The following is a 26,392-nucleotide window of genomic DNA, read 5'->3' on the forward strand; positions in this document are numbered from 1 at the left end:
CCCCATTTTGGCTGGCTTGGCCGGAGGTGACGATCGTGACGGACGCATCCCTCACGGGATGGGGAGCTCATGCCAACGAGTTGACAGTCAGCGGTCGTTGGTCTCCGTCGGAGTCCAGACTCCATATCAATCTGTTGGAGCTGTAGCCCGTCAGGCTAGCCCTGAAGGCTTTTCTGCCGACTGTGCGCGGAAAGAGTGTCCTGATTCTAACGGACAACACAGTGGCCATGCACTACCTCAACAAAAAGGGGGGGCAGGGTCACTTCCGCTGTGCAGGGAGGCGATGCAGCTCGAATTCTGGGCCATCAAGCAGGAAGTTTCGATCTCGGCTGTTCATCTGGCCAGAGACGACAACGAGACGGCGGACGCTCTGAGCAGGCAAAGCACGATCTCTCACGAGTGGGAGCTGGCTCAGGAGATTCTCCTGGAGATCTTCGCCCTTTGGGGGACCCCTCAAGTGGATCTCTTCGCCTCCAGTGTCAACCGGAACTGCGAAAGGTTTTGCTCGCGGGAATTTCCTCCAAAAGGAGCCTTAGGAGACGCGTTTGTGGTGGAGTGGTCATTCCCACTGCTGTACATGTTTCCTCCAGTCCCCGTCAATCCCGCAAGTGCTGCAGAGGTTACGGAGGTTCGGTTCCCGGATGATCCTCATTGCTCCGGCGTGGGCCCGGAGGACGTGGTACCCGGACCTTCTAGACTTGTCCATCTGCCCGCCACGTCGTCTTCCCTACCGAGACGATCTGCTCTCACGGGAGGGGGGGGGTCAGGTTCTCCATCCAGAGGTCAGATCCCTCAATCTTCACGCTTGGCTTCTGAAAGGTTGAGGTATAAGGATTGGGACCTCCCTGAAGACGTGATGGAGGTGTTGGTCTCGGCCAGGCGGCCGGCAACTAAGTCTCTGTACCGTTGCCGTTGAAGAAAGTTCTGCGACTGGTGCAGAGTTCAGAATGTGGATCCTTTTGAATGTGACATTCCCATGGTTCTGTCTTTTTTGCTTTCTTTGGCCCACAGGGGCTTGCAAGTGGGGACCATTAAAGGTTACCTGGCGGCGCTGTCCATATTTAAGCGCTCGTCTGAAGAGTGTTCCTATTTTAAAATATTTCGCAGTTTTTGAAAGGGCTCACTAATGTGTTCCCTCCGACACCTTTTCTGGTGCCAGGTTGGGATTTGAACCTTGTTCTTAAGTTTCTTATGGGTGCTCTGTTTGAGCCTTTACATTCTTGCCCTTTGAGGCTGTTAACTCTGAAAACTGTTTTTGGTTGCGGTTACTTCCGCTCGCAGAGTGAGTGAGTTACAGGCACTTTCAGTTAAGCCACCCTTCACTGTGTTTCATAAGGACAGGATTGTCCTTAGAGTTCGTCCTTTTCTTCCGAAGGTGGTTTCGGACTTTCATTTGAGCCAGAAGGTTGTTCTTCCGGCGTTCTATCCTCCTCCACATCCTGGTAAGGAAGAGGAGAGACTCCATAGGCTTGATCCTAGGAGAGCGTTGAGCTTTTATATTTCGCGCATGTCCCGGGTCAGAGTGGACGATCAGCTTTTCATTGGTTACGCTGGAAAGCGTTTGGGACAAGCTGTGACGAAACAGACTTTGTCTCGTTGGATTATTTTAGCTATCTCCGAGTGTTACCGCTTGGCGGGTAAGGATCCTCCGGCTGGCTTGCGGGCCCATTCTACCAGGGGAGTGGCTGCGTCTACTGCTCTGCAGAGGGGAGTTCCTATTCGTCACATCTGTGATGCAGCCACCTGGGCTTCAGTACATACTTTTGTACGTCACTACTCCCTCGATTCCATCAGAGGGCAAGATCTGGCCTTTGGCAAGGCAGTTCTCTATTCCGCAATTTGATTGAGCATGCTAAATTTGTATTCTAAATTCTTTCCCACCTCCTTGCCTGGTACTGCTTTGGGAGTCTGTCATAGATATGGAATACGTCAGAGGACCCAATCCCCTCGAAGAACAAGTTACTTTCTTACCTGGTAACGTTCTTTCGATGGGATGGTCCGACGACGTATTCCATATCGCTCCCTCCCTGCCTTCCCCGCTGCAGAATTTCTTTTGCGATTGCAGCTTGCGTTCCCCAAGGCCTTGTGTGTCTGACTGGCAGAAAACTGGTGGCACACGTTCTGGGAAAAAACCATAACTGAGGCTATGGGCGTCGTGCGTCCTACTTATCACATTGGGTGACGTCGCCCGTCGGAGGAGGTCCTCGGGGACGGCGCATCGACGTCATCGACGCAGGACGCAGACGCCAAAGATTTTCCGAAGCAGCACAGCTGTTACCTGTCATAGATATGGAATATGTCATCGGACCAAACCATCGAAAGAACGTTACCAGGTAAGAAAGTAACTTGTTCTACTTTCTTCACGCGGATATGCTGCCCCTCAACAATAATAATAATAATAATTTGGCACTTATATAGCGCTACGAACCCTCAGGTATCTGAGCGCTGCATATTATTACCCACGGTGTGTGGTGCTCATTTATCGACCTCCGAAGGATGAAAGGCTGAGTTTGGCCTTGCCGGGATTCGAACCTGCATTAGCAGGCTCTGCACAGATGTCTAAGCGAGCGCTCTACTCGCTGTGCCACTTGACCGCATAAGAACGCTGCGCTAACCCTGTAACGTGCGTGCATGTAAATACTTTAAATAACATCACACACACACTCAATGAAGTAAATAATTGTATATTTAACTTGCTGCCCGAGCAGCAACAAAAGAGGAGGTTTCAGTTTTTATGGGGATATGTGACTATGGATTGGCCAGTTTTATCACATGGTTTTCAGGAACCAATAATACTTGGACTACCAAAGCATCGAAACATGTAGGATTTATAGTTTCCTTATCTTTGTTACTGTTTATTATTGTTTTGATAAATGCTGCTCGATAAGTAAAGTTAAAGAGAAAGCATAATCCGAGCCTCCGGTCTTGACATAAAAACAACATGTCTAGGATGCTGTAACCATTTGGTCCACATATGCATTCAAGACTCCACATCATGGGCATGCAGCCTGTATATTTTGGTAGCTTGTGTTAAGAGGTATAATCTAACCAGAGAAGCAATTTAAAGTGATGTAGATTTTGGTTAGAATATATCTGGCATTAAAATCCTTCTTTCAAGATTTTCGAGATTATTTTGTATTGCCCATTTTATGGATAGGGAAAAACTGTTTCTTCGGTTATTGACAAATTGCATATCTTGAGGTATTTAAAAAGTCTTTTGCATTGATCAAAAACTGTGACTCCAGTTGTTTGAAGAAGAATAATTGGTTTTGAAGGAACAAAGCGGTCCAATAGTGAATAGATTATCCTTACCGGACACAAGCAGCATTGTTTCAGTATTTATATTCCGCTTTGGTACTTTTTAGCACATTTTAATAGAAACCAAGTTTTATGTATGTTGAAACTCGCTGTCATGACCCTTGTCCCTGGCCCTCACTGGCACGTCAGCCTTCGAGTTAGGGCCAGGACAAAGGCCTTAAAACCTCATCCAAGACTCTCTTGGAGTCAGTCCTGGCGCCTTTGGCGCCAGGCTTATAACCATCATGAAGACCAACATTAGAATGGGACTATTTAACTTGGTTACATAGGAACTGACCTATGCGGTGTAGTCTTTTGGGCGTGGCAGGCCTGGGACTATTTTACCTGGACTATTTTGGCGTGGCAGGCCGGGGACTATTTTACCTGGACTACTTTACCTGAGACTATTTAAACCGCACCCAAACAGCAGAACATGCTTTGCATTATTCTGCTGTGCGCAGCGTAGCGCACACCGTGTCAAGTTCTTTGATGACAGCTTACCTGAAACCAAGGACCTGCAGAGAGAGAAAGAACAGTACAAAGCTTACCTGGAGCAGTATCCTGTCTTCAATCCATCTCTGACTTCAGTTCCACTCACCTGAAGGTACGAACTCCATCATCCGGCACTGCATGCATCCTGGAATACCATAACCTGGAAAGAGGAGAAAGAAAGACAGCATTAGTAAGCATTTACTCACGTTTCCTCCCGAATGAAGAAAGCCACACAATTCTTACCTGGTTAGTCATCTCCTGGTCAGTATCATTGCTGGAACATTACAGCGCTCGGCAAGGAACATCGCAACCTGCAAGGAGAGAAAAGACGCAGGTTAGCAATATAAAAGGCAAAACAGCGCCGAGCATCGCGCATTACTCACCGGACAGCATCGCGCACACCGCGCTTTCGCCTACCGGCCCATGCTCATCTTCAAACTGCATGACAACTCCAAAATACCTTTCCATACCTAAAAGGAAAGAAGCAAGACATTATTCGAACTAAGAGGAACATAAGAACTGCATATAAAGACTGTAAAGCAGCAAACCTACGGAGTCGCAGCAGGCCTGGATTCCCACAGGGGGGCTTGCACCAGTGAAGTAACTTGGCAACTGCTCGCCCCCCCACAACTACGCGCCCCTGCCACGAGGAGCAGGACGGAGAATCCACTTTTTACAATATTAAGGTGAGGAGAGGGCCCAAGGCGGAGGAAGGAGTTGAGGCCAGGGCTGGGTGGCGTCCCTGTGGATACCAGGTGAGCATAACACTTGCACACACAGTTAAGCTAACTATACATCTATCTATAGTGCCTTAGATTTTTCAGGAGTTTAAATAAAATGCATTGTCTGGACAAAAACATCCCAACCTTGAGCCATGCGAAATATCATATACGTAGCATTGAACCAGTTGTAATATATGTAGTTGAGCTCTGGGAATGTCTCTAGGACTGTTAGTTTAGGTATTGTCTGCAATAAAAAATGCTCACCTGGCTTCGTCAAATACGTTTTCACCATCCAAGAAACTTGGAGCAGATGGGAAATAGAATCAGCTAAATCTCCAATTTGTACAACAAGGTTTATATGATCCGCAAGAGTCCCAGTGGGGATACATCCATTCTGACCAGAGTGAATTACCATGCCTATTTTATACAACAGCCTGTGGTTAATGGGTTGTATATATTGAAAAGGAGTTGGTTGTGGGAGATGATTTCCTACAGTGTTTACCCTTTTTTAAAGGCTTTATTATCATTTTGTAGTAACGGACCAAAATAAACAACGCTGAAACTATAAAGGTGAATTGGAGTTACATAGATATCATGGCAGTCTGATAGCATTGTGACCTCAAGATAAACAAGGTATACAGATAAACAAAACCAGTCCAAAAGTGATGGACTGCGCACAAAGACACCTAGATCAAGGGGAAGTGTTGTAACATTTGTGGTTTGACAGCTCGCGCATGGAATTTCTCACGGAACTGAGGGAGAGGAAGCCTTATAGTGAAGTGTTTGGGCAGACTTCCTTGGACAGAGGCGCAGACCTTCTACACCACCGCTATCAACCAGATGCAGTACCACCATACATTGATTTGTGGCCCTTTCCCTCCCTCCTTTCAACAATAACTGAGTAATAAGTGATGCTCTAATGCCTCTTAAAGGGTAGAAAGAATCCACTGGCTTGCTTAAAAGAACCACCAAAGGATCTATCGGCAGTGACGATCCTGTGATTTCCCTTATCAAGGCAATTACCTTCCGCCAAAACTCCTGTGTCTTCAAACCGAAGCACCAAAGGTGCACATAATCTCCATTTTGGCCACAGCCCCTGCAGCAGAGGAGAAAGGTGCCAAGGATGGTGAGACTTTGTCGATATTGTGCAAAAGAAGATGAGACCCAAAAGCACCTTTGCATACATTTTCGTCTTTGTGGAGGGAGGAAACAGAATTGTTTGCCAATGTCCCGGAGGACGAGTTATGGATTAGAATTTTAAATACCAATGAAATCTCCTTTATCCTTAAGATTTTTAGAATTTGTGGAGGTGGTTTTAAACTCTTAGGCAGGGATCACATTTTAAGTCTTATACTGCATTTTGTTTTTTGTACTTTGTAAAATCAGCTATTTGGAAACTATTTGTGGTTTTAAAATGTTTCAAAATGTTTGTGTTAAAATGTGTTTTAAATTGTGTGAAAACTTTAGTTAATGTGCTACTCTGCACAACAAATACATAAAAAGAGGTGGGGAATGGTTGGATTAATCTTATTAAGCCGAGTGGAATACAGATACAATCGTAACATTACCTTATAAGCATTTTCTTTGTTTGTGGCATGGCACAAGGTGATCGCCACCCTCTGCCAGATCCCCCAAAAGGTCTTCTCCGAGATGGGGAAATCTACAATTTCTTCACCTTTGTTTATACTTCCATGGGATAGAAGTCACATGCTTCTTCCTCTTATGCAAGCAATGTTAGCAGTTGAATGATTTCTTTGTCCATTATATAACAAGAAAGAGACTAAGTCTGTCTCCAAAAAGAGAAAGGGCCAGGAAAATATACCTTCCTGAGATGCAGTGCTCTCCTCTTTGTACAGGTTCTGTGAATGCATTCTGAATGTTCTTCCTTATGAATTACTAGGAGCTCTTCCATAACAAAGTTTCCTGAAGAAGCTGGATAGATTTCGAGAGGGCTCAGGATTCCAGATTAACTTAACTTCTCTAAATCCGAAGCTTTGAATATTTCTGAAACCCCTAATACAGTAGCGTCCCTGCATAAGGCCTTTCTGATTGCCTGATCTAAGGGTCATCAGGAATATTTTGGGATTATGCCGACACCTTTGTATGAAACTTTATTCAAGGCCCGTATCCTGCGACTATGGAGTTCGAGCATGACTGACCTGGATAACAATGAGTCAATCGTGAAATCTCCTTGGTTAAGTCCATCAGTAGTTAAAATGAATTTGCTCCCTAGGTTGTTGTATGTCTTTCATGCACTCCCCGTCTGTATACCAGTTACAATGATTAACCACTTTCAAGGTAAAGCTGTTCATTTTTCTGGGGTTTCAGGGGGGAAGGGAAGAGAAACACCCTTCCATCTCCAGACAAATCCTTGTTTTCACCACATTTAGGAGTTCTGGGGGTTTCCTCTATCCTACGTTATTTCCTCGCATCTCAAATGAGCTCTTTTAAGTTGGTCACTGTCACTGTCACATAAGGGGTGGAGGAACGTGAACAAGATTGTACCAAAATACCTTTGCGTGCTTTCTCATTCCTCTCAATGGAGCAAGGGCAAAAGGAGACACTTTGGTTTCCTCCACTACCATCTCCTAACACTTTTGGAGTTAACGGCTTAGATTACTTGTGGTCATCCCAGACTAAGTCCTCTCACACCTATATTGAACAATCTTAATTATTTCTGGTGCTGTCCCAGAGTAACTGGGCAGCATGAGGGCGGCAAATACCATTAAGTCTGGGGGACATTTATGCCAGTGACAAACTATGTACACTTATGGCATGTAAACAAAATAATAAATTTATAAAACGGTGAGCTTCAGGTTCGCCCTTTAGAGACATTGGATTTTGCACAAAGAAGTGAAGGTGTTGGGTTTCAAGGTTTTAAAGGGGTTGGAATTGACACAGGAGGATGGTTCCCAGGGGGACAACATCCATTATTTGACATTTTGGATGCTTCTCTCTCTTTGGATTCCCAACATTATATGAGAGGGGAGCAGGAATCGTGAGTACCTTTGCCTGAGAAAACCTTGCTTTGGGGTACGGCCCATCGATCATTTAGATGTACAGTGATTAAGGAATATTATAATAAGGCATGCTTTTGCTGGTACATGAACAAGATAACCAAGGCCCACTATACAAAATATAATGTCATTTAAAAAAGTGCTTGTGCAAGTGAAGTTTGCTTCAGAATCGGAGTAGTCGCATTCTTGATTTAGCTAGACTTCTGAAAGCTTATAAATCAGTCTCTCGACAGCTGATTTAAGTTTGGGGTTACAGTGAAACCTTTGGGACTGTATTCTGAATGGTTCTATATTTGGTTTTTCTCCCGAATGTAACTTTGAGTAGAGGCTGGAATGAAGTTCTGACTGAAACTTTCACACACTGTAGATTGTACCCTGTCCTTCCGAACACTCTGTGTTCAGGTTACTCAATGGTACAAAGGGTGTTTGTATGGTGTTCATTGCTGGTGCTGCATCAAATCAGACTCTCAAAGGCTCGGACCAGAAATGCAGATTAATTGGTGGATAAATAAGCAGTCATCTTTCAGAGAGGAGGAGATTCAATGTCTCAATGAGTTGAAGACGGGCTCAAGATCTGTGTTCTCATAGTGAGCAACACCCTAGGTGTGGGGTTGACAAAGGGCTAGGGAGTGTTTTAATGGCAGAGGTTTTCACTTGTCTCAGAAAACCTATGAAGAATCAATAAGGTACAATATGCATGGCCTGAGAAGGCTGCCTGGAAGGTTCAACAAATAGGAATTAATGAGTCTTAGACCTGAGAACTCTGCCTGATATTGAGTAATGCAGGATACCTGACTTGTGTGCAAAATGTCAGAGGCATAAAATACTCCATGTGAAATACACATACAAGTGAGGGCCCTGTGTGGTCGCTGGTGGGGTGGAAATGACTGGTGGGGATGTGCAGCATGATCAGGGGAAGGAAGATTATTCATTGTGCCTTTTTGCAGCTTACCTTTACTGGGTCCACTGTGGTAGGTTGGTACTGGTGGGTGGCAGGGCAGACGTTCCTGTTAGGGAAGGAAGAGAAAGCCAGAAGGAGAGTAAAGAAAGGTAAATGGTGCAGCATTGCACATTGCACCATGGCAGGTCACAAACTAGATCTTCCCCATCGTCACTGGAGTATACTTTCTTAAGTCAGTGTGGAGAACTCACTTTGGAATATGGGTAGTGTATGAGCAAAATTCCGGCTAAGGGGGGGGGGTGGGATGCCCCATAACAATCTTGAGCGCTATTAAGCCGTGCAGGACCACCAGGTTGTCGTCGGTCCATAAGAGCTCTTGGCGCCTGCCACATGGCAGCCCGTGGCCCACTCAAACAAAATGTTCAGGAGCATGGTGCAGCAGAGAGGCCTGCGCAGGCACCCAGATAGTATCTGCCTGATGGCAAGATAGTGACAGCCTTTCTTAAACCTTTGGCTTACAGAGACTCCCCCAATGAAACCACTAGAGAATAATGGCCGTTTTAGAGCGCACAATGCCTGAATTCGGTGAGGGTAGGGCGAGGGGATGTGGGGTAACAGGATGGGAAGAAGTTGGGCCCAAGAAGCATTGGGCAATGCAAAGACTTAGAATTAAGGTGCCAAGTGTACAGCTAATCCCTGACATTACTGAATGGCTTCAATCTAGAACTACAATATAAATGCAGGCCTGAGGAGGCCATTAGTGAGGGAGTTGGGAAGGCTTTCCTGAGAGTTGGTGCGTTCAGAGCGAGTAGCATGATGCGAAAAGTAGGTGGCTGTGACAATTTGCCCAGCCCCTGAGAAAGCTATAACCCAGAAGATGGTGAGGGTTTGATGGAGTATATAGCCCGTATCCTGGTGGAAGCCTACCAGAGTTTAGAGCGAGAGAGAAGCATCGCTATCCTGGTGGGGCTGGCACCTTGGCAGGTGATATTGGTGCAAAGAACCTGCTTGGGGCAATAACCCAGAAAGTGTCAAGAATCTGTGACAAATGAGAAGCAGCGATGTGTGTGGGCTATTGACTTGAGACAGCCACAGACAAATCTGAAAAGTACCCAGACAGTGGGGGAGAAATTCCTGTTGCTCATTGCATGGAGCAACGGTAAAGGCCAAGAAAAAGACCTACAAGAACTTCCAGGGTGTGACAACCCTAAGAGCTTGTTGATTAGAATAGGAAACTATAGCGGCAGCCAGTTAAGGGTAGCCCTACATTCTTGTGTTTTCTTAACCTGGTGTATTGTCAAGACGGTTATCTGTTTATTGTGCAACCTTTTTGTTTCAATCCTTAAACGTATGGCTGCAAAGAATGAAGCAAATGCACCCCAGCTAGTATATGCGAGTTCTCACTTTCCACTACTCCCATGGTACCCAGTAAACTTGGCTTTTAAGTCCACATGCAAATAGGCACCAGATTACATATGTCCTCTACTATACTACACACTGGCGACATGGGGTTGTTACGTAGCCACCATAAACACTCCTGCCCCATTAAGAAAATCGGGGAGCAGCGACCCAGCTCTCTACAGCCCTGGGTTGTCTCTGAGGTAGATTGATTGGTTTCAGCACGAGTCCAGCATCCATCTTTTTCTCATGGCTGCTTCGGTCACGTTATATTTTCTTCTGCAGCAAGCCTCTATATGTCTCATCTACCTTGCTTTTCTGCGTATATACATTCACTTCATCTCTACTCGCTAATTTCTTTAGCGCATATTATTTCTTCGTATTTGATTACATGTTCATCTTATTACTCCAGTTACACCTTTATTCTTGAAGGGTTTGCATATCGTTTCAGTGCGTCTTCATGTCTTTCTTTCATGATGTCACTCTGCCCTCGTCCGATTTCACTTATAGCTATTGATGTCCAATGGTGTGTGCAGACATCCTTATATCCTTTCAGTGCGGTTGTCTGAGTGCATATCGCGTCTCATACACTCAGTGCGATAGTGGGACAATACCTGGCATCCCACATAGGGCTCTTCTCTTACTGTTCCAATATGATGGAGTTGAGGGGCGGGAGATAGGGATGACGTGTCCACCAGCTCCTCTACACTACCTTCTCTAGGTGGTGAACATGGGATTTCCAGGAGTCACTAAAGACCACTATGTCATCCAGTTACGCTTCAGCATACAGCTCGTGAGGTCTTAGGACGACATCCATTAATCTTGAAATGTTGCTGGAGTCCCATATATACCGAATGGTAACACCTTGAATTGATACAGGCCCTGTGGGCTGTCCAACGCAGTTTTCTCTTTATCTTGTTGTTTCAAAGGGATTTGCCAATACCCTTGGGTGAGGTTGCTAGTGCTGAGGTAACGGGCAGAGCCCAGTTTCTCTAGTAGTTTGTCCACTCTGCACATCAGATAGGCTTCATAATTTGAAATACTGTTCAATTGCCAGAAATCCATCAAATCATCAAGGCCTTGTGATCCGCACTGCCTGTTGAGATTGTATTTTAATCGGCTGCTGTAACTGCTGTTTTTCATCCATTAAAGCTTTGATTAAGCCTTCCATGGCACTGTCAATCCCACCACTGCCACCACTTGTAGGATTGACACCACTCCAGAGGTTGATTCACTTGTAGGTTTTTATTTCCAATTGCTTACAGAAAGGTCGCTTCATCTGTAGGTTTACTTCACCCTCCTAGGACTCTACAGTCTTCCTCTGACTTTACTGACAGGATAAGGATTAGTTTATTCTCTTTCTAGTCTGCGTAGGGCCCACAGTCTTCAGCTCTCTCCTCCTGCTGCCTGTCATCCTGCATGGCAACACATGCAACAATGTATCGTACTTTCCATCTTGCTTTATGCTGTTTCCATCCAATCAGAACCCTCCTTGCTGAGATAGTCCTTCACCTGTGTTACTGGACAGACGCCGCACCCCTGCCATGGCCGCTGTTTGTTCTTCCCGGTCAGTGGCTACCCTGAAGGATGGTGGGGAGACATGGAGCCGTTGCGAAATCCTGAGGTGTTGGCGTTCTTGTGTCCATCAGGTAAGGGTGTACCTGAGCGAGGGATTTGCTCCCTATGTTCGCAAGGCTGGTCCCGGCATCTGTTTGGTATTGCCCCCGCAAAATGGCCCCTCTGACAGTGCTGGTCTGTCAGTCTACGGCAGCCTCATTATCTGCATCTTTGTGGCGGGTGTGTATGGGTGCTGCTCTTGCTGAATCGGTCCAGTCATTTCCATCCTGAAGTATGTCTTGGACGGCCCTACGCTCTGGAGCCGCTGTCATTGCGGCAGACACTGTTAGGGTGTCACACCTGTGAGTGTATTTTTGTCCTCCGGAGCCACTTCTCTTGTTGCGGCGAGTGCGGTGCCCGTGAGGTGCGCTGTGCCAACTCTTGCTACTGTTATCTCTTGCTTCAGCAAGTGACGCACCGGATGGTGCTGCTGTGTCGTCGTGCCCACATTCACAATGTCATTCCTTCCTTCAAATGTTGTACAATGCTCCTGTCTACTGTTGCTGGCGTACCTTTCATCTATTGGATTTTTTTATTCTGCCTTGTGTTGCAATTTATTTCTCATTCTTCCCCCCACTTTGCTTCTCTCACTCCCAGGCGGCCCTCATTCCCTCCCATACTGTAATTTCTTCCTCGCTGTGCTGTCATTCCTTCCCTCGATGCTTAATGTAAAATGAAATAAACTACAAATGCCAAAACCATTGATTTTCCCAATGCTTGTTTTAGGTTTTCGTGAAGCAGCACCTACATCCTGGGGAATTTCTATCCTGACAACTTTAGTTTAGTTTAAATCCTGCCTGTTAATTATTGTGGTCTTAAATTGTACACATCCCTTATAAAACCTTTTATTAATCACACCTTTGTTGGTCCATTTGTGTTGATCAATGTCACGACTTGACAGATCCCATATAGTTGATGCTGAATCCAGACAATTCACAAGATGGATTTTTCTGGCTGTGACCACCACTGCTGCTGCCCTGCAATAGCAATTCTGCCATAGCCATGGCCATATATATTTATTTCTCTTGGTATCAGTCTCACCAGGAGTGTTGCTAGGTCTGGAAAAGATCTGGGGCTACGCTAATGTTGGAACTGTCAGGACTCTGGGCTAGCTAGCCTTTTGTTTGTTGCTCCTGAGATTCTATCCAGGGCTACAACCAAAAGACATGGGGCTATCGCCCCTTTAGTCCCTCCCCACTAGCAGCGCCTCTGAGTCTCACTCTGCTTTCTCATCCTTGCCCTCCTCCCACTACCCCTGCCCACACACACATATATTTTTCAGTCTTAAAATGATTAAATATTTGAAGTTTTTCTAAATAAAACTATTTGTTTTTATTTATTTATTTATTTGTTTTGGTAGCAAAAATTAATTTACACCTTTACAAATAATACATAACACATAGAAATCGTGTAAAAACAAAACAGTTTGATCAAGGTTGATCAATACTTGAACAACTAAAAACAGTAAAAAGATAGTAAAGACACTTAGACATATTTCCAATACATCACCAGTAATCGCAAATGGGAATCTTAAAACATCAGATAGCAAACCAAACATAGCATGACAATGATGATAAATTGGCATCGCATCCCTCGACCAACTTAACTACTCCCACAGCTAGTTGGCTAATGCCATCAATCATAAGGAGGACAAAATCTCAAGCACCCAAAATGTACCCTCTCCAAACTATTTTTAGTAACCTCTTATTTAAGTGGTGTGGTGGGGATTAAAGGAATATTTTGCGTGTTGTGATGTGAACACAATTGCTCTTCTGCTAACAGTCCTTTTCTCTCAAACAGAAACTCGAAAGTGAAATTCAAAATATGAAATCTAGCCGAGAACAGCTACTACAGGATTTTCAAGAGAAAAAGCAGAAATGCTGGGATCTGGACCAAAAGACATCCGAACTGTGTAAACAACTTGAAATAGAGAAGGACATGTAAGATAACAGTGTAATCAAATCATGCCTTTTACCAGATGTATTATTCTCATGCTGCTATAGACTTTGGAGTATAAGTGACATTGAAACCTCTACATAGCTTACAAGAAAATAATGCCTTGCACACCAATGACTAATACCCTAAAAATGTAATTGTCACTTGTCTTCAAACATCCTGTCAACAGCGACTAATGCTCTACTTTGGTTTACATCCATCCCTATATCGACTAATCAACATAGGGCCAGGCCAGGCGCAATGTCACTGATGCCATCAACCACGAGCCAATGCTCCGGCTCGCTAAAAAGGAAGTCGGAGAACCCTGGTAAGCTTCGCAAGAAGCCCCGGCCGATCCCGACTGAGAAAGCCAAGGGGGAGCGAGGCGGTGACCCTCCCTCCATGGTGAGGGAATCGTCTTTCCAACCAATCGAAAAGACCCCCGTGAAGCCCAGGGCCGAGAAGGAGGGGGAGTTGTAGTCCTAGCGGACTCGGATACCTCTTCCAAGGACGAGCTGTCAGTCATCAAGGCAGTCCTGGACAAGAGGTTCGGCGAGGTCAGGGCCTGCGGGAAGTATCCCAATGAGGCGGATGTGGAGAGTGAGGATGGAGCCGACGAAGAACGGCAGGTTGACGAACCGGAGGAGCCTCTGCCGACGCTCCCGTCACAACCGATGCCACCACCGGCGGACAGGTCGGAAGACATCTTGCTGGCACTGCACACCCTGTGCACAGAGATAAGGACAAGGTTGCCCTTACCAACGGCGGACGATGCAGCGGCACTTGGTCCGTTGGGGGAGCCCTCCAGCCAAGCAGAGGCGAGTCCATCCACTCCCACCTTTCCATCCTTCACCTCCATCCCCTCCGCCGAGGGATGAGACGGAGACTGAGACGGAGACGACGGGGACGGACGCTGGCGGGGACGACGGAACAGATCTCCCATTGCCCCCTCTCTGGGCTTTCCCTCCCGACGAAATTGGCTCGTTTCACACCATGATCGCCAGGGCCTCAGAGCTTTTCCAGCTATTCCCTGAAGAGCAGAAGGAGGGATTCCTTTATCAAGGACGGGAGGTAAAGAGCAAGACAGTACTCTCAGTCCCTCTGTTGGACGACATTTGGGACGAAGGACTGTCCCTTCTGAAGAACCCAACCACGGCCTCTGTGAAGGGAGACCGGTATGAGAAGAAGTAGTCTTCTCGTACCGGGTCCCAGACTCCGCTTCTATGTGCCTCAGGGCGCAGCTGTCCCCGGACTCGCTGGTCTTCGCGACGGCTAAGAAGAAAGCAGCAGGTGCGACCACATCGACTTCACCTCCCCCGCTTGACGGCGAGGGCAAGAAGCTAGACGCCATGTGACGTCGGGTCATCTCGTCAGCAGCGACGACCATCAAGGCGGGCAACGCTCTCGCTGTCGTGGCCTGCTAGGATAGGGAGCTGTGCTTTAAAATTGCCCCCCCTCCTGGACTTCCTTCCGGACGACAAGAGGGCGCAAGCCCTTGAAATCCTACAAGTTTGCGAGGTGGCTTCAGACCATGCCATCACGGTAGCCACTGATATCGCCGACACCGGGTTTTGCCAGATGGGCAACAGCGTTTGCCTTCACCGGCGCGGTTGGCTCAGGACCACCGACTTCCATCAGGAAGTACAGACCAGGGTACTGGACATGCACTTAGACAGAAACAACCTGCTCGGTAAGGTGGTGGATAAGTCACTGCAGGCCATCAAGGCAGACACCAAGACGGCCCGTGCCTTGGGCACGCTTCATCAGCGACGGCCGTCCTTTCGGACCTCAGGAGGCAAGTCTCAGGGTGCGGCCAAAGGATTCGGTAGCAGCTCTTCATCGTACCATCAAGCCGCCCGTTCTTCGTCGCAGGAAGCCTACAGAGGCCGCAGCAATGCAGCTGGACATCGTCGTCGCCAAGGGGCCCAAGGTGGCCACGCCTCGGCGAAGCAGGATTGAACCGGCCGTGACGTCTGGCCCCCACCCGAGCATCCCGCTGTGAGGCCGGCTGGCGAACTTCATCAGAGTGTGGAAATCCACTGACCATTGGGTGCTGGATGCTCTGGCCCACAGACACACTCTGGAGTTCCAAAGGAAGTGCCCACACTTTCCACCGGTGGTCAGAAAAGAAAATCACATCCCACAGCTACTTATGGAAGTACGAGCGATGCTAAAAAAAAAAAAGGGCGTGATAGAGCTCGTCCCGAAGAGACTCCGGGGCTCTGGAGTGCACTCGCGGTACTTCCTCGTCGAAACGAAGACCGGCGGCTGGCGGCCTATCCTGGACCTCCGCCGCCTCAACAAATACATGAAATCCCAAAAATTCTGGATGGTCACCCTTCAGCACATGCTGGGACAGTTGGAAGAAGGGGACTTCCTGTCGTCGCTGGACATGGAGGATGCATACTTCCACATCCCCATACACAAAGGACATCAAAGGTTTTTATGCTTCGTGTTCCAGGGGGGGCCACTGCACATTCCTGAGTTTGGTCCAGGGGCTGCACTATCAGTTCAAGGCACTGCCCTTCGGTTTGAAGTCGGCACCATGGGTCTTCAAGTGCCTGGCACCGGGGGCAGCGCGGCTGCGCCTGCAGGGGATCCACGTCTAACCCTATCTGGACGATTGGCTCATCCGACCAAAGTCAAGAGAACTCGCCGTTGACCACACATCGAGGACCGTCCGCCTGCTCACGGAACTGGGGTTCTTGATAAACTTTGTGAAGTCCTGCTTGGTGCCATCGCAGGACGCTGTGTTCCTGGGAGACAGGCTCAACACGGTGGCGCGGCTGGCTTCACTGTCGGAGGAGAGGATAAAGGCCATCCTGGGCAAGGTACAAAGGCTGTTGATCATGGAAGTAGCCAGGGTGAGGTCCATCAAGTCCCTGCTCTGCATGATTTCGTCATGCATCTACCTTGTGCGACTGTACAGGTTGCGGATGCGGCCACTGCAGGAGTTCCTCGACGCCCGGTGGATACAAGTGGCGGGAAGCTTCGAAGACCAGATCTCCCTCAACAGGAGTTTCTTGTGGCCATCACCTCTGCACGACTAGTGGGAGAGTTCCAGGCCCTCTCCTGTAAGCCTCTGTACCTGACATTCCACCAGACGAGGGTAGTGCTAAGGACGCACCCCTCCTTTATGCCCAAGGTGCCGTCGGACTTCTATCTCAACGAGCCCTTGGTGTTGCCTGTTTTCTTTCCGTCGCCTTCGTCGCCGGCTGAGAGGACTCTGCACTCACTGGATGTGGCTAGAGCACTGAAGTTCTACGTGGACCGCACAAAGAGTTTTCAGAAAACATCACAGCTGTTTGTGAACTTTGGCCATGTGAACCAAGGGAAGGCCCTCTCCAAGGCTTCCATTTCCAGATGGCTCTCCGACTGCATCATGCAATGTCACCGGTTGCAAACTGACCGTTGCCAGGCCGTCCGAGAGCCCATTCGACCAGAGCGATCGCTGCTTCTACGGCGTTCCTGTCTGGTGTGCCCCTGCTGGACATCTGCAGGGCAGCTACGTGGATGTCGATGCACACCTTCACGAAATTCTACTTCGTTGACAGGGTTTCTAGGGAAGCGTCGAGAATCGTCCAAGCAGTGCTGCTAAACCTGTTTGCTTGAAGGTGAGCCTGGTGAGGAGGTAAGAGATGCTTAATGTTGAGTTGTTGAAATGCTTGATGTTGAGCCTTTGCCACCTCCCGTGGTTGTCCATGTGTGTACTGCTATGTATTCTTGTATTCATTAGCATGTGAATACATGCCAGACCCCATACTGGAGAAGGAACAAGTTACTTACCTGTAACTGTTGTTCGCCAGCATGGGTCTGGCATGGATTCACATGCGAACCCTCCCTCCAACCCCTCTGCGGCTCTTCTCTTAGTCCTACTGCCACTTTACGTGCTACCAAATCTGAAGATGGCTGCCACAGAAGGGGCTTCGGTAGAGGGCAGTCATTGGCTGGGGCTGTATGACCCAGAGACCAGTGATTGGTTATTAGTAGAAAGACAGTTCAGAAACGAAACTGAAACTGATTTTTTCTTTCCAGCCTGACGACGGGGAATATTCATGAGCATGTGAATCCATGCCAGACCCATGCTGGAGAACAACAGTTACAGGTAAGTAACTTGTTCCTTGCGTCACCAGTGTGTTCATTGGCTGCCAAATGGGATGGCTCAGAGTTAAGGCAGCAAAGCTTCCAACACCTGCTGAATTTCAGGTGTTTTGTTGCTTAAATTAGCACCTTAACGTCACTTCAGCTACAGGTTCTTCACTGAATTTGAACTGGTTAGTGTTAAATGTCTCCTAAATATTTTCTTTTCCTACAAAATAAAAATATATATTTATTTCTGGGGCTTGCACATCTGCTTAGATTCACATGCTTTGCATAGATTGCCATCTAGTGGTTGGCTCAGATTATTACATACTTTTTGTATTTGAACAAAATGGGCGTTAACAGGGCAGTCCTGTTATACTCTGCCTATCCTATGTGTACAGGGACCCATGAGCCTTCACGAATTGACATGCTTTCATTTTCTTTTTTTCAACCATTGGTTGGAAGCAACACTGATATAAGATTTTCAACTCCATTTGAGGCAGCATCGATATTTATGGTGCTCAGTGTTCATCGATCAACAACAATGAGAAGATGCTATCACATCTGCTACAAAGCATACACACTTCCTAGTGCTTAGAGAATACCTAATCATTCTTCCTCTCTGTACTTTTAGGCTCTGTCTTATTTCGCGAGGCCCAAATGGAAAACGTCCCTTATAAATTCTGCTTGTGTAATTCTAAATCCACCTGGTGGGACATGTGCAGCGTGTGCAATAGCTGCCTGCCCCAGCACCACTCCAAGGGATCGCTGGCTGGCAAGCATATCACAAATTTAACCGAATAAAATCAGGAGCGCAGTAAGAAGCATTGGGCTGTAGATGCCATGCGGAAAGAATCGGCACAGGCCGAGTCCGGCGCGCAAACATCAGAACTCAAAATCAGGAATTGAAACGCAGGAGTAGGAGTCAACCCCAAAAATGCCTTGTAGCCGAACCACAGCCCGACGGCTCATCGTTTGAACGAGTTATTGCAATCATGAGGCTGCAAAAACACACAGGCACAAACATACAGCACCACAACGGAAGTTGGGGTTAATGCGCTGAGGGGTCAGGAACGACCCATAAGCGAAAAGACAAAATAGCTTCTTCCTTTTCTACATCGACCCGGCATTCAAAAGCAGTTAACAAATATTTCACAAAGGGAGTTACAACACTCTATGCAGCAATGCAGTAGAAGGCACCAGTGGATATCGCAGAATTTGAGAAAGAGTGGTGAAGAAGAGGGCAAGACTGTTGTCTATTTTTTCTGAAGCAGAGTCATCTGTAATAAAAATATCTGCAGCATCAGAAGATGCTCCTCGACGCCGGAAAGAGTAGTGTCTGTAGAAATTCAGGGAACAAATGTCCACAATTGATCAAACACAGCTTTATTCGGCAGTTGCAGCCATAAAAGCATAACACAATGCATTTCATAATACAAAACCTCACTAATCACAATTCTACTTCTCAAAAATTCAACCCAAATCCATAATAGTCAATTTTAAAATCCCACAATTACAAATGTAATGAATACTACAACATTAATATATCTATTTACAATTTTTTAAAAAAGAGAAAGATAGAGGGAACTATTCATAAAGTATTATAGGGCAACCTAAAACCCAAGTTCGAAGCGATAGTCCCATCTTCTAGCACATTTGAGCCATAGGATCCCGACTACTTTGATCTTAGTAGCCAGGCTCGTGTGTATACATTTAGATAAACACTGCAACCGGGTCCTTGGCATTTAAGCAAAGTTCCATGGCTTCTTGAGGCCACTGAACATTCCTGAGTTTGAACAATGGAACCCGATGGCAACATCTCAAATCACTAAATCTACTGCAAAACTGCACAAAGTGCAAACCATTGCACACTCCGAGAACCGAATACCGAGGTAGTCATACATAACTTGTTCCAGAATCTTACCCTCACACTCGATGCTCAACTGGAACCTCCTAGCCATTTTATGCCTAAAGGCCATTGCCTTTGTTTTATCACTATTGATCTCCAACTTGAGGCACCTGCACTTCCCCATGAAGACAGCAAAAAATAGCAAGGGGGCTAGTGCACACCCCTGCCAGACCCCCTTCTCAACAGGAACCTGAAAAAACTTGCTTAATTCCCCCCCCCCCCCAATCCCCACCTCACTGAGGCCTTGTTGGCGGTATATAAGGCACATATATTTTCAATAAGCTTCCTTGATACCCCCTTCCTGACCAACACTTCCCACAATAACTTCTGTGGTACACAATCAAACGCAGTTCGAAGGTCCATGAATATTGCATGAATTCTAATTTTATTAAGTAGGACATATTTGGACAGGATCAGACTCAATCTAAACCCCTGGTCTATTGTGCTGGTGCCCTTGTGGAAACCTGCCTGGAGATGGTTAATGGCTTCCCTTTCATCAGCACACTTCTGTAAGCGTCCCAAAAGGACTTTGGCATAGATCTTCCCTGCAGTGTCTAGCAAGGAGATAGGCCTGTAATTCCCAGATACATTCCTATCCCCCTTCTTGAAGATAGGTACGATGTCTGCATCGTGCCAAGATGGTGGGACTCTACCAGTGTCTACCAAAGAATTAAACAAGTGGCACAAAACAGGAGCCCATACCCTTACTTCATCCTGGAAAAGGTTGATTGGCATTTTATCAGGCCCTGGGGCCATAATTGCCACTTCCACTTCCATTGCCATAATAGCATCTTCCTCGCTATCCTGAATATCTCGGCTCCTGGCAAATTGCATGGCCCCACTATCTCACAAGCCACCATGATAGAGGGCCCTAAAGTGTTCAGTCCATGAATCAGGGGAGATATGGCACCTGAGTGGCTCGCCACATTCACACCCCTTCCATTTAGTAACCGCCAGAACCCAATAATGTCCGCCGCTCTGCATGTCGAGTGCAGATCGTCTAATAGATCCTGGATAAAAGCAGCTTTCTTCCTCTGCATCACTGCTTTGTAGTTTGCCCTCAACATGCGCAGATATTGCTTATTTGTCGGGTTTGCCACCTTCCAATAGTGCATCAAGGAGTCCATAGCAGTCTTACAGTCCAGGTCAAACCATCTTTCGGTCTTCAGGGCCTCCTGTCACACCTTTTTGCCAGGCTTAGTTACAAAAGGAATGATAGAACGGACCATGCTTTCGTATGCATCTATGATGCTCCCAGGGGTACTTTTGTCCCCACAGATTTCTCTCAAAGAAGGTACAGTAGCTGCATGCAGGCCAGGTTTGATCGACTAAACATGGCGGTGTTACCATAAGGTCGGTTGTAAACATTGAATAAAAGCACCTGCCTCTGGACCTCCCAGGTTGCCTCAAGGCACGCACTGTAAATTTGCGGACTCAGTAGATTTGTCCACAAAGTTGAGGCCCAGTGAGGATCTTACCAAAATTAGCAGCCCTCCCTTGGGTCACCCTCTCGTACCCTTAGATGCATGGATCGCAAATGACGCGAAACCCTACACCAGTGTAGTGGACATTTCCCAAGTCTCCTGCATGCACACCAAAAAAACCCTTGTATAAAAATGATCCATCCCGGATCCTCTAGGTGCCTACCGAGTCCTCCCACATTCCATGCCAGAATTTTTTGATGTCCTGGGGTCCCCAATGCTCCTATGCGCATAATATAGCGCTCCACAGAGACATTTAACCCCACTGGTCAATCAATGTCCTCAAGATCATTCTTTCTACTAACAGGGGCCGTCGGCTCCATTCGGGCAGTTGTAGCTCCTGCGATTGATTTAATAATGGGGCAGGAGTCATGACTTGGTGGGTGCCCTCTCATCACAATCCTGGAGCCAGCCGGAGGGTAGGTACGTAACTCAACTGTTAGAAGACCATCCACCAGCTGACCATTTACAACAGTCACCTGGATATAATCCTCCAAACTACTAGGTGATGACATCCTATTGCACCTCAGAATATCCTTCTGTATGATGGATCTACATCCCCTCACATAACGTTTCCAATGGGCTACTTTATTTACAAGGGCTTCTTTACTCTCATATACTCCTACCCGGAGACTGGGAACATTCACCATGTAAATACGACTCAAAGGGCCTCTCCAATCCCCTGCTTATCCAACCTCAGGGCCGCAGTTGGAAATGGGCCCTGTGGGAGCCTCTTGGCCGATCCTGCGGGCAACTGGCCCAAGCCATTCCTCCCAGGCCTCCCACAGTGGTTACATCGAGAGAACCTATCAATCATTTCTCTTAAGGTGTGGAAGTTCCCAATACTGGGCCTTTTACTGCTACTTCCCAGTGACTCTCGTTGGTTGGAGGCAGGTACTTAGCCATCATTCATAATGCCCAGTTGCTGAGTCACTTTGGGCCTATACCCACTACCAGTACCTGATGGATTTCCTGACGCCTTCGAGCCCCTTGGTCAGTGGATCCATCATACTATTCCCAGGTTTCCCCCTCTCATTCATTTTCCCATCTGCTCTATGCGGTTGCATACATAAGAGGTTATCCTTCTTTCTAATTTGTTGGGCCATGCCCAACTGAGGCAAGGTTTTAAGGGCTTTAACTACATCGTCAATTGGCATACCTTGCCTTTGAGCTGAGCGATCACCACCTTAATGCCTTCCAGCTCCAATGAAATGGCCCTCAGGGACGTAGCACCAAAAGCACACGCAGTATTTTGGCAAGAGCTGGTGACCCAGTACTCCTGTTTTTAAGAGTAATTCCGGGAGCCATTACCCCTTCCTTGACCACCTAACCCCCCTACCCCTGCCTCTGGATTATTGTCCATCACCAAGCGCTCTGGCCCCTGAAGTGTGGTGGTTGAACCTTGGATCGTTGGGGCACTTATTTTAGACTTATCACCAGGTCTTGTCCCATTTTTCCTGGGCCTCAGTTTGCCTGCTGCATCCATAGTCACATTCTGTTCCAAACACATGGCCTTTGGTTGGTGATGCACTCTGTTGCACCCCTGCCAATACCACCAGTACCCCCATCCAAGATTGCAACAGGGATAAAGTATTTGCTCCCAGCCGCTTGACCCTCTCCCTCACTCTGCTTACCGCAGCAAGATTGTTCCCCAAGATCTGCCACCCGGTATGGCTCCACCAGATCGGGTACCCGCCTGCCGAGCTACCCACATTTGGCAATGCCCATCCCCTGTTCAGCCATCGGCTGCCTCTCAGACAGCTCAGCATCATCAATGGCCTCCAAGGGGGATGGGGGGTTTACTGCACAGTTCGCGATAAGCTCCCCTTTGTTAGCCCCGCATTGGGCGTGGGCAGGCGCATGGGCGGTGTAGTGTGGGGCGAAGGTAAATTGGCCATGCCTTCCAGCAGACCCTGGATCTCAGTGATCAACAAGTTCACATCTTTGATCGGCTTAAATTGTTTGTAGAACCTCTGATTGCTTTCCCTTAGTGAGGCTGGTGTCACCTTCCGTTTGCCCATCTCTTTGTAGCACGTAAAGTAAGTTCACTAGCCACAATTCATCAGTATGGCGGTACAACTTAACAGGCATATTAAGACACTCACCCCTAGCTCTCTCACCGGCTCAGACCGCAGTCGCTGCACACATTGCAGGCGCCAAACACCTGCGCCCTTGACTACGGGCTTCACCCTGGTGGGTCCGGGGATGCTGGATGTCAGTTGTGGGGGGCGTGGCCAAGTGCCGCTGCTTCCTCTTCCTCGATTCTCCAAAGTGTCCAAAATGCTCTTTAGTGAAACAAACATTTAAGGATAGACAAACACTGTCATTAGAAGAACCATTACAAAACAAAGCAAGGTCAGATGCCCTGCTGGACACACAATCCAACCCATATTCAGACCAAGAATATCACGAAGAGACGGCGGATACTGATTCACATCCGGGAACCAGCACTGCGTAGACCCAGATGACTCATGTGTCACCAGATGAGAAAGAACCCAGAGTGTCACCTTAATACTGAGGATAACTTCCAGTACACAGACCTACTAGGCAGGGCTGCTGAATGTTTGGGTATCCTCACCCAGGGACTAGATGAGGATGTGTATTTTATTGAGGACATCTTGGAGGAAAGATTTCTCTCTCTACTCAAATATTAGCTGCAATGAAAAAATAAAATAGCCCCTAATTAACTAAACCTGTCACTACAAATGCTGTAAACCTGAGGGTGGAGAAGAAATCTAAACCTCCCACAAAAGACCCAATATACATTAGGGGTCAGCATCAAACTCTAGTTGTAACCACTGCTCGAAACAGAGCCAAATCTATTAATGACTGTTGCAGAATATCCCCCTGATAGAGTAGACTCATCTATGCTTTTGGTAGGAAAGCTGAAACTTCAGTAGCGTATAGTCTTGGGGTAGCCGATTCCAAAGCTTTCATCCAGATACAACAGATCTCGCTGGGATAGTATGGAGGAATTGGGGAAACAAATACCAACAGAGCTTCAGGGGGCCTTCTGTAAAATAATTAAGGAAGGAAAACAAACCGCTAATGCCATCATTAGGATTGCACTAGATGCTGCTGAAACAGCAAGGTGGTAGGAGCAGCAGTCATTAAGTAGCATTCCTGGCCAAAGTGGACAGGCTTCAAGACTGAAACACAAGCTATCTTGCTAGACAAGCAAATTGTCACATCTCATTGTGAAGTGTAAGGGCGTCAAAGAAGGAAGCTGACACAATTGTGGCTTGGTTTTGGTTATAAACCTTTATTTTTCAAATAGAAAACCTCACTGTCCCTATCTCTAAGAGGGGGTTTCCTGCCTTGAACAAAACTAATGGATTTGTCCGAGTGTCCTTTAAATCAAAGTTCCACCGTCCTATGTCAAATCCTATTTTATCCCTCCCACTATAACTAAAGGACAAACTAACAGAATGGTCCTTCAGGCGAATGATGCTCCCCTCTCCTGCCTCAGAACAGTGTCCAAGGAATGTTCTTTTACAACAGAAAATGCCAGGGGGAATTACTTCCTTCCACTGGCTTAAGGACTTCAACCAGTCTTTACGCAATATCCAGGAGAATGGCTCCCTTCTCCTGGTGTAGACTTATGCAGTTGCCAATAAAACTAGGGGGAATGACTCCCTTCCGTTGGTGTCTCCAGTACAACTCTGAGCCCAGTACCATGAGAATACATCCTTTCTCCTGGTTTTATTTTGTACAGTTCTCAAGCACGAGGTCTGGCATGGATTCTCATGCTCGTTCCCCGTCGTTAGGCTCGGAATCCTCGGGGGGAAAAAAAACTGTTTCAGTTTAGTTTCTAAACTGTCTTTCTCCTATAAACCAATCACTGAGCTCTGGGTCATACTGCCCCCAGCCAACGACTGCCCTTTACCTAAGCCCCTCCTCTGAAGATGGCTGCCAGATTTTTATCGCAGGTTCAAGCTTTGGGAGTCCTCACATTTTGCTCTTCGAGCTTCTCTGCGTTTTTTCTCTTTCTGATTAGAAATTTCTATTTTTCGGTCAATCGAGCCCTTGTGCTCCATCGCTTAGTCTTACGCATATCGGGGACCTGTTTTTTGGCATCTTTCATCACCCCTCAAGAGCAGAAATTGTCGAGTGTTCTTGGAAGCTTCCAGAAATTCTTCAGGCCTACACCGGGCCAGATCATGTCAGAGAAGAAGAATGGAGCTTTCCTCTTCAAGCGGTGCACCATCTACGGTTTGCAGAATGTTTATTCGGATGACCAGCATTCCCAGTGCTTGTATTGTCTACACCCAGCACATAAAGAAGAAGATTGTTAGATCTGTCACGGTTTCACCAAGCGCACCATGAAGGATCGATATGTCCGGTTGACTGCGTGGCTTCAAGCCAGGGCCTTCCCAGGGGCATGCCTCTTCCAGATCAAGCCAACCTGAGTGAGCTTCTAAGTACTTGGAGGGCACTCCATCCATGGGGGCCCAACACAAGACCAAGCATTGCGAGTCCGCTTCCATCGGGGTCGCCGCTACTGCGGGTCCCGTGATGGACAGGACACGTTTGTCATCTCTATCTGCTTCAATCTCCAGCCACCGCTCCAACTCTTCGTACAAGAGGAAGTGGGATACCCCTGGGAAGCTGCGGGAAAAGGGTAAGGTGTCCGAACCACCCACGAAAGAGAAGGCCAATCCGGACATGGTCTCCAAGCTTCCCGTGAAAGAGAAGGCCAAGATGGCCGACCTGCCTGTGAAGGCCCAGGTAGGCCAGGACAAATCATTGATCGAGATGGTGGTGGCATCCCTTTCGAAGGCAAAAGGGACCGATCCCGGCTAGGGGGCACCGTCAACTGCTAGAATATCTCTCCCTGCCATTAGAGAGTCTTCGTTCAAGCCGATGATGAAGACCCCGGAGATGAGGATGCCGGACCTCAGTCTGAGACCGACCCTTCAGGACCCGAAGAAAGGTGGGGGCAGAAGAACTCCAGGCCACGGACACTTCTTTCATCCGTCGAGGAGGATAGACTTTCTCTCCACACTGTCCACGATGGTGATGGCGACAAGGGGAACGCTGATGAGTCGGCTGCTGAAGGCGACGACAATGACAATGTCGGTACCTACGGGGATGACATGAGCGCTGGGCCCATTGTCCCGACTCCGCAAATTCCCCCTAGAGATGTGTCACAAGAGATACTCTCAACGCTCCACACGTTGGTGTCGGAGACTCAGAGGAGTTTGCAGACGACCCCGCCAGCACCACCATCACCGCGGTTGATACCAGGGCCACCACCGGCGAAGAAGAGGGGGAGACACACCTTCATTCCAACCGTCGCAGCCCTCCTGCCCCCTAGGGGGATGGAGACGGACACAGCGACAACAGATACGGACAATGACACAAGACTGGGAGACCCTGCATCACTGGCACCAAGAACCAATCCACCCGACGAGGTGGGATCCTTTCATTCCATGATTGCCCGGGCGTCTGAGCTCTTCCAGCTCATCCCAGAGGAAAAGGAGGGCTTCCTATACCACCGCCGCGAGGTGAAGAGTAAGACTATCCTATTGGTGCCACTC

At 47.6% G+C, this 26,392-nt stretch overlaps 1 protein-coding gene across 4 annotated transcripts in view; it reads left to right on the forward strand.

Annotated features, from left to right (window-relative positions):
- Positions 1 to 26,392, forward strand: part of EEA1 (early endosome antigen 1) — a 1,786,886-nt gene that overhangs the window by 940,133 nt on the left and 820,361 nt on the right. For all 4 annotated transcript variants that reach the window (XM_069629072.1, XM_069629073.1, XM_069629075.1 and 1 more), the window contains one exon: positions 13,245 to 13,384. In XM_069629072.1, the coding sequence (XP_069485173.1) occupies positions 13,245 to 13,384 (140 nt within the window). The remainder of the gene's footprint in view (positions 1 to 13,244; positions 13,385 to 26,392) is intronic.

The sequence above is a fragment of the Ambystoma mexicanum genome, chromosome 12 (assembly GCF_040938575.1).
Source record: "Ambystoma mexicanum isolate Mex_15411 chromosome 12, UKY_AmexF1_1, whole genome shotgun sequence".
NCBI lineage: Eukaryota > Metazoa > Chordata > Amphibia > Caudata > Ambystomatidae > Ambystoma > Ambystoma mexicanum.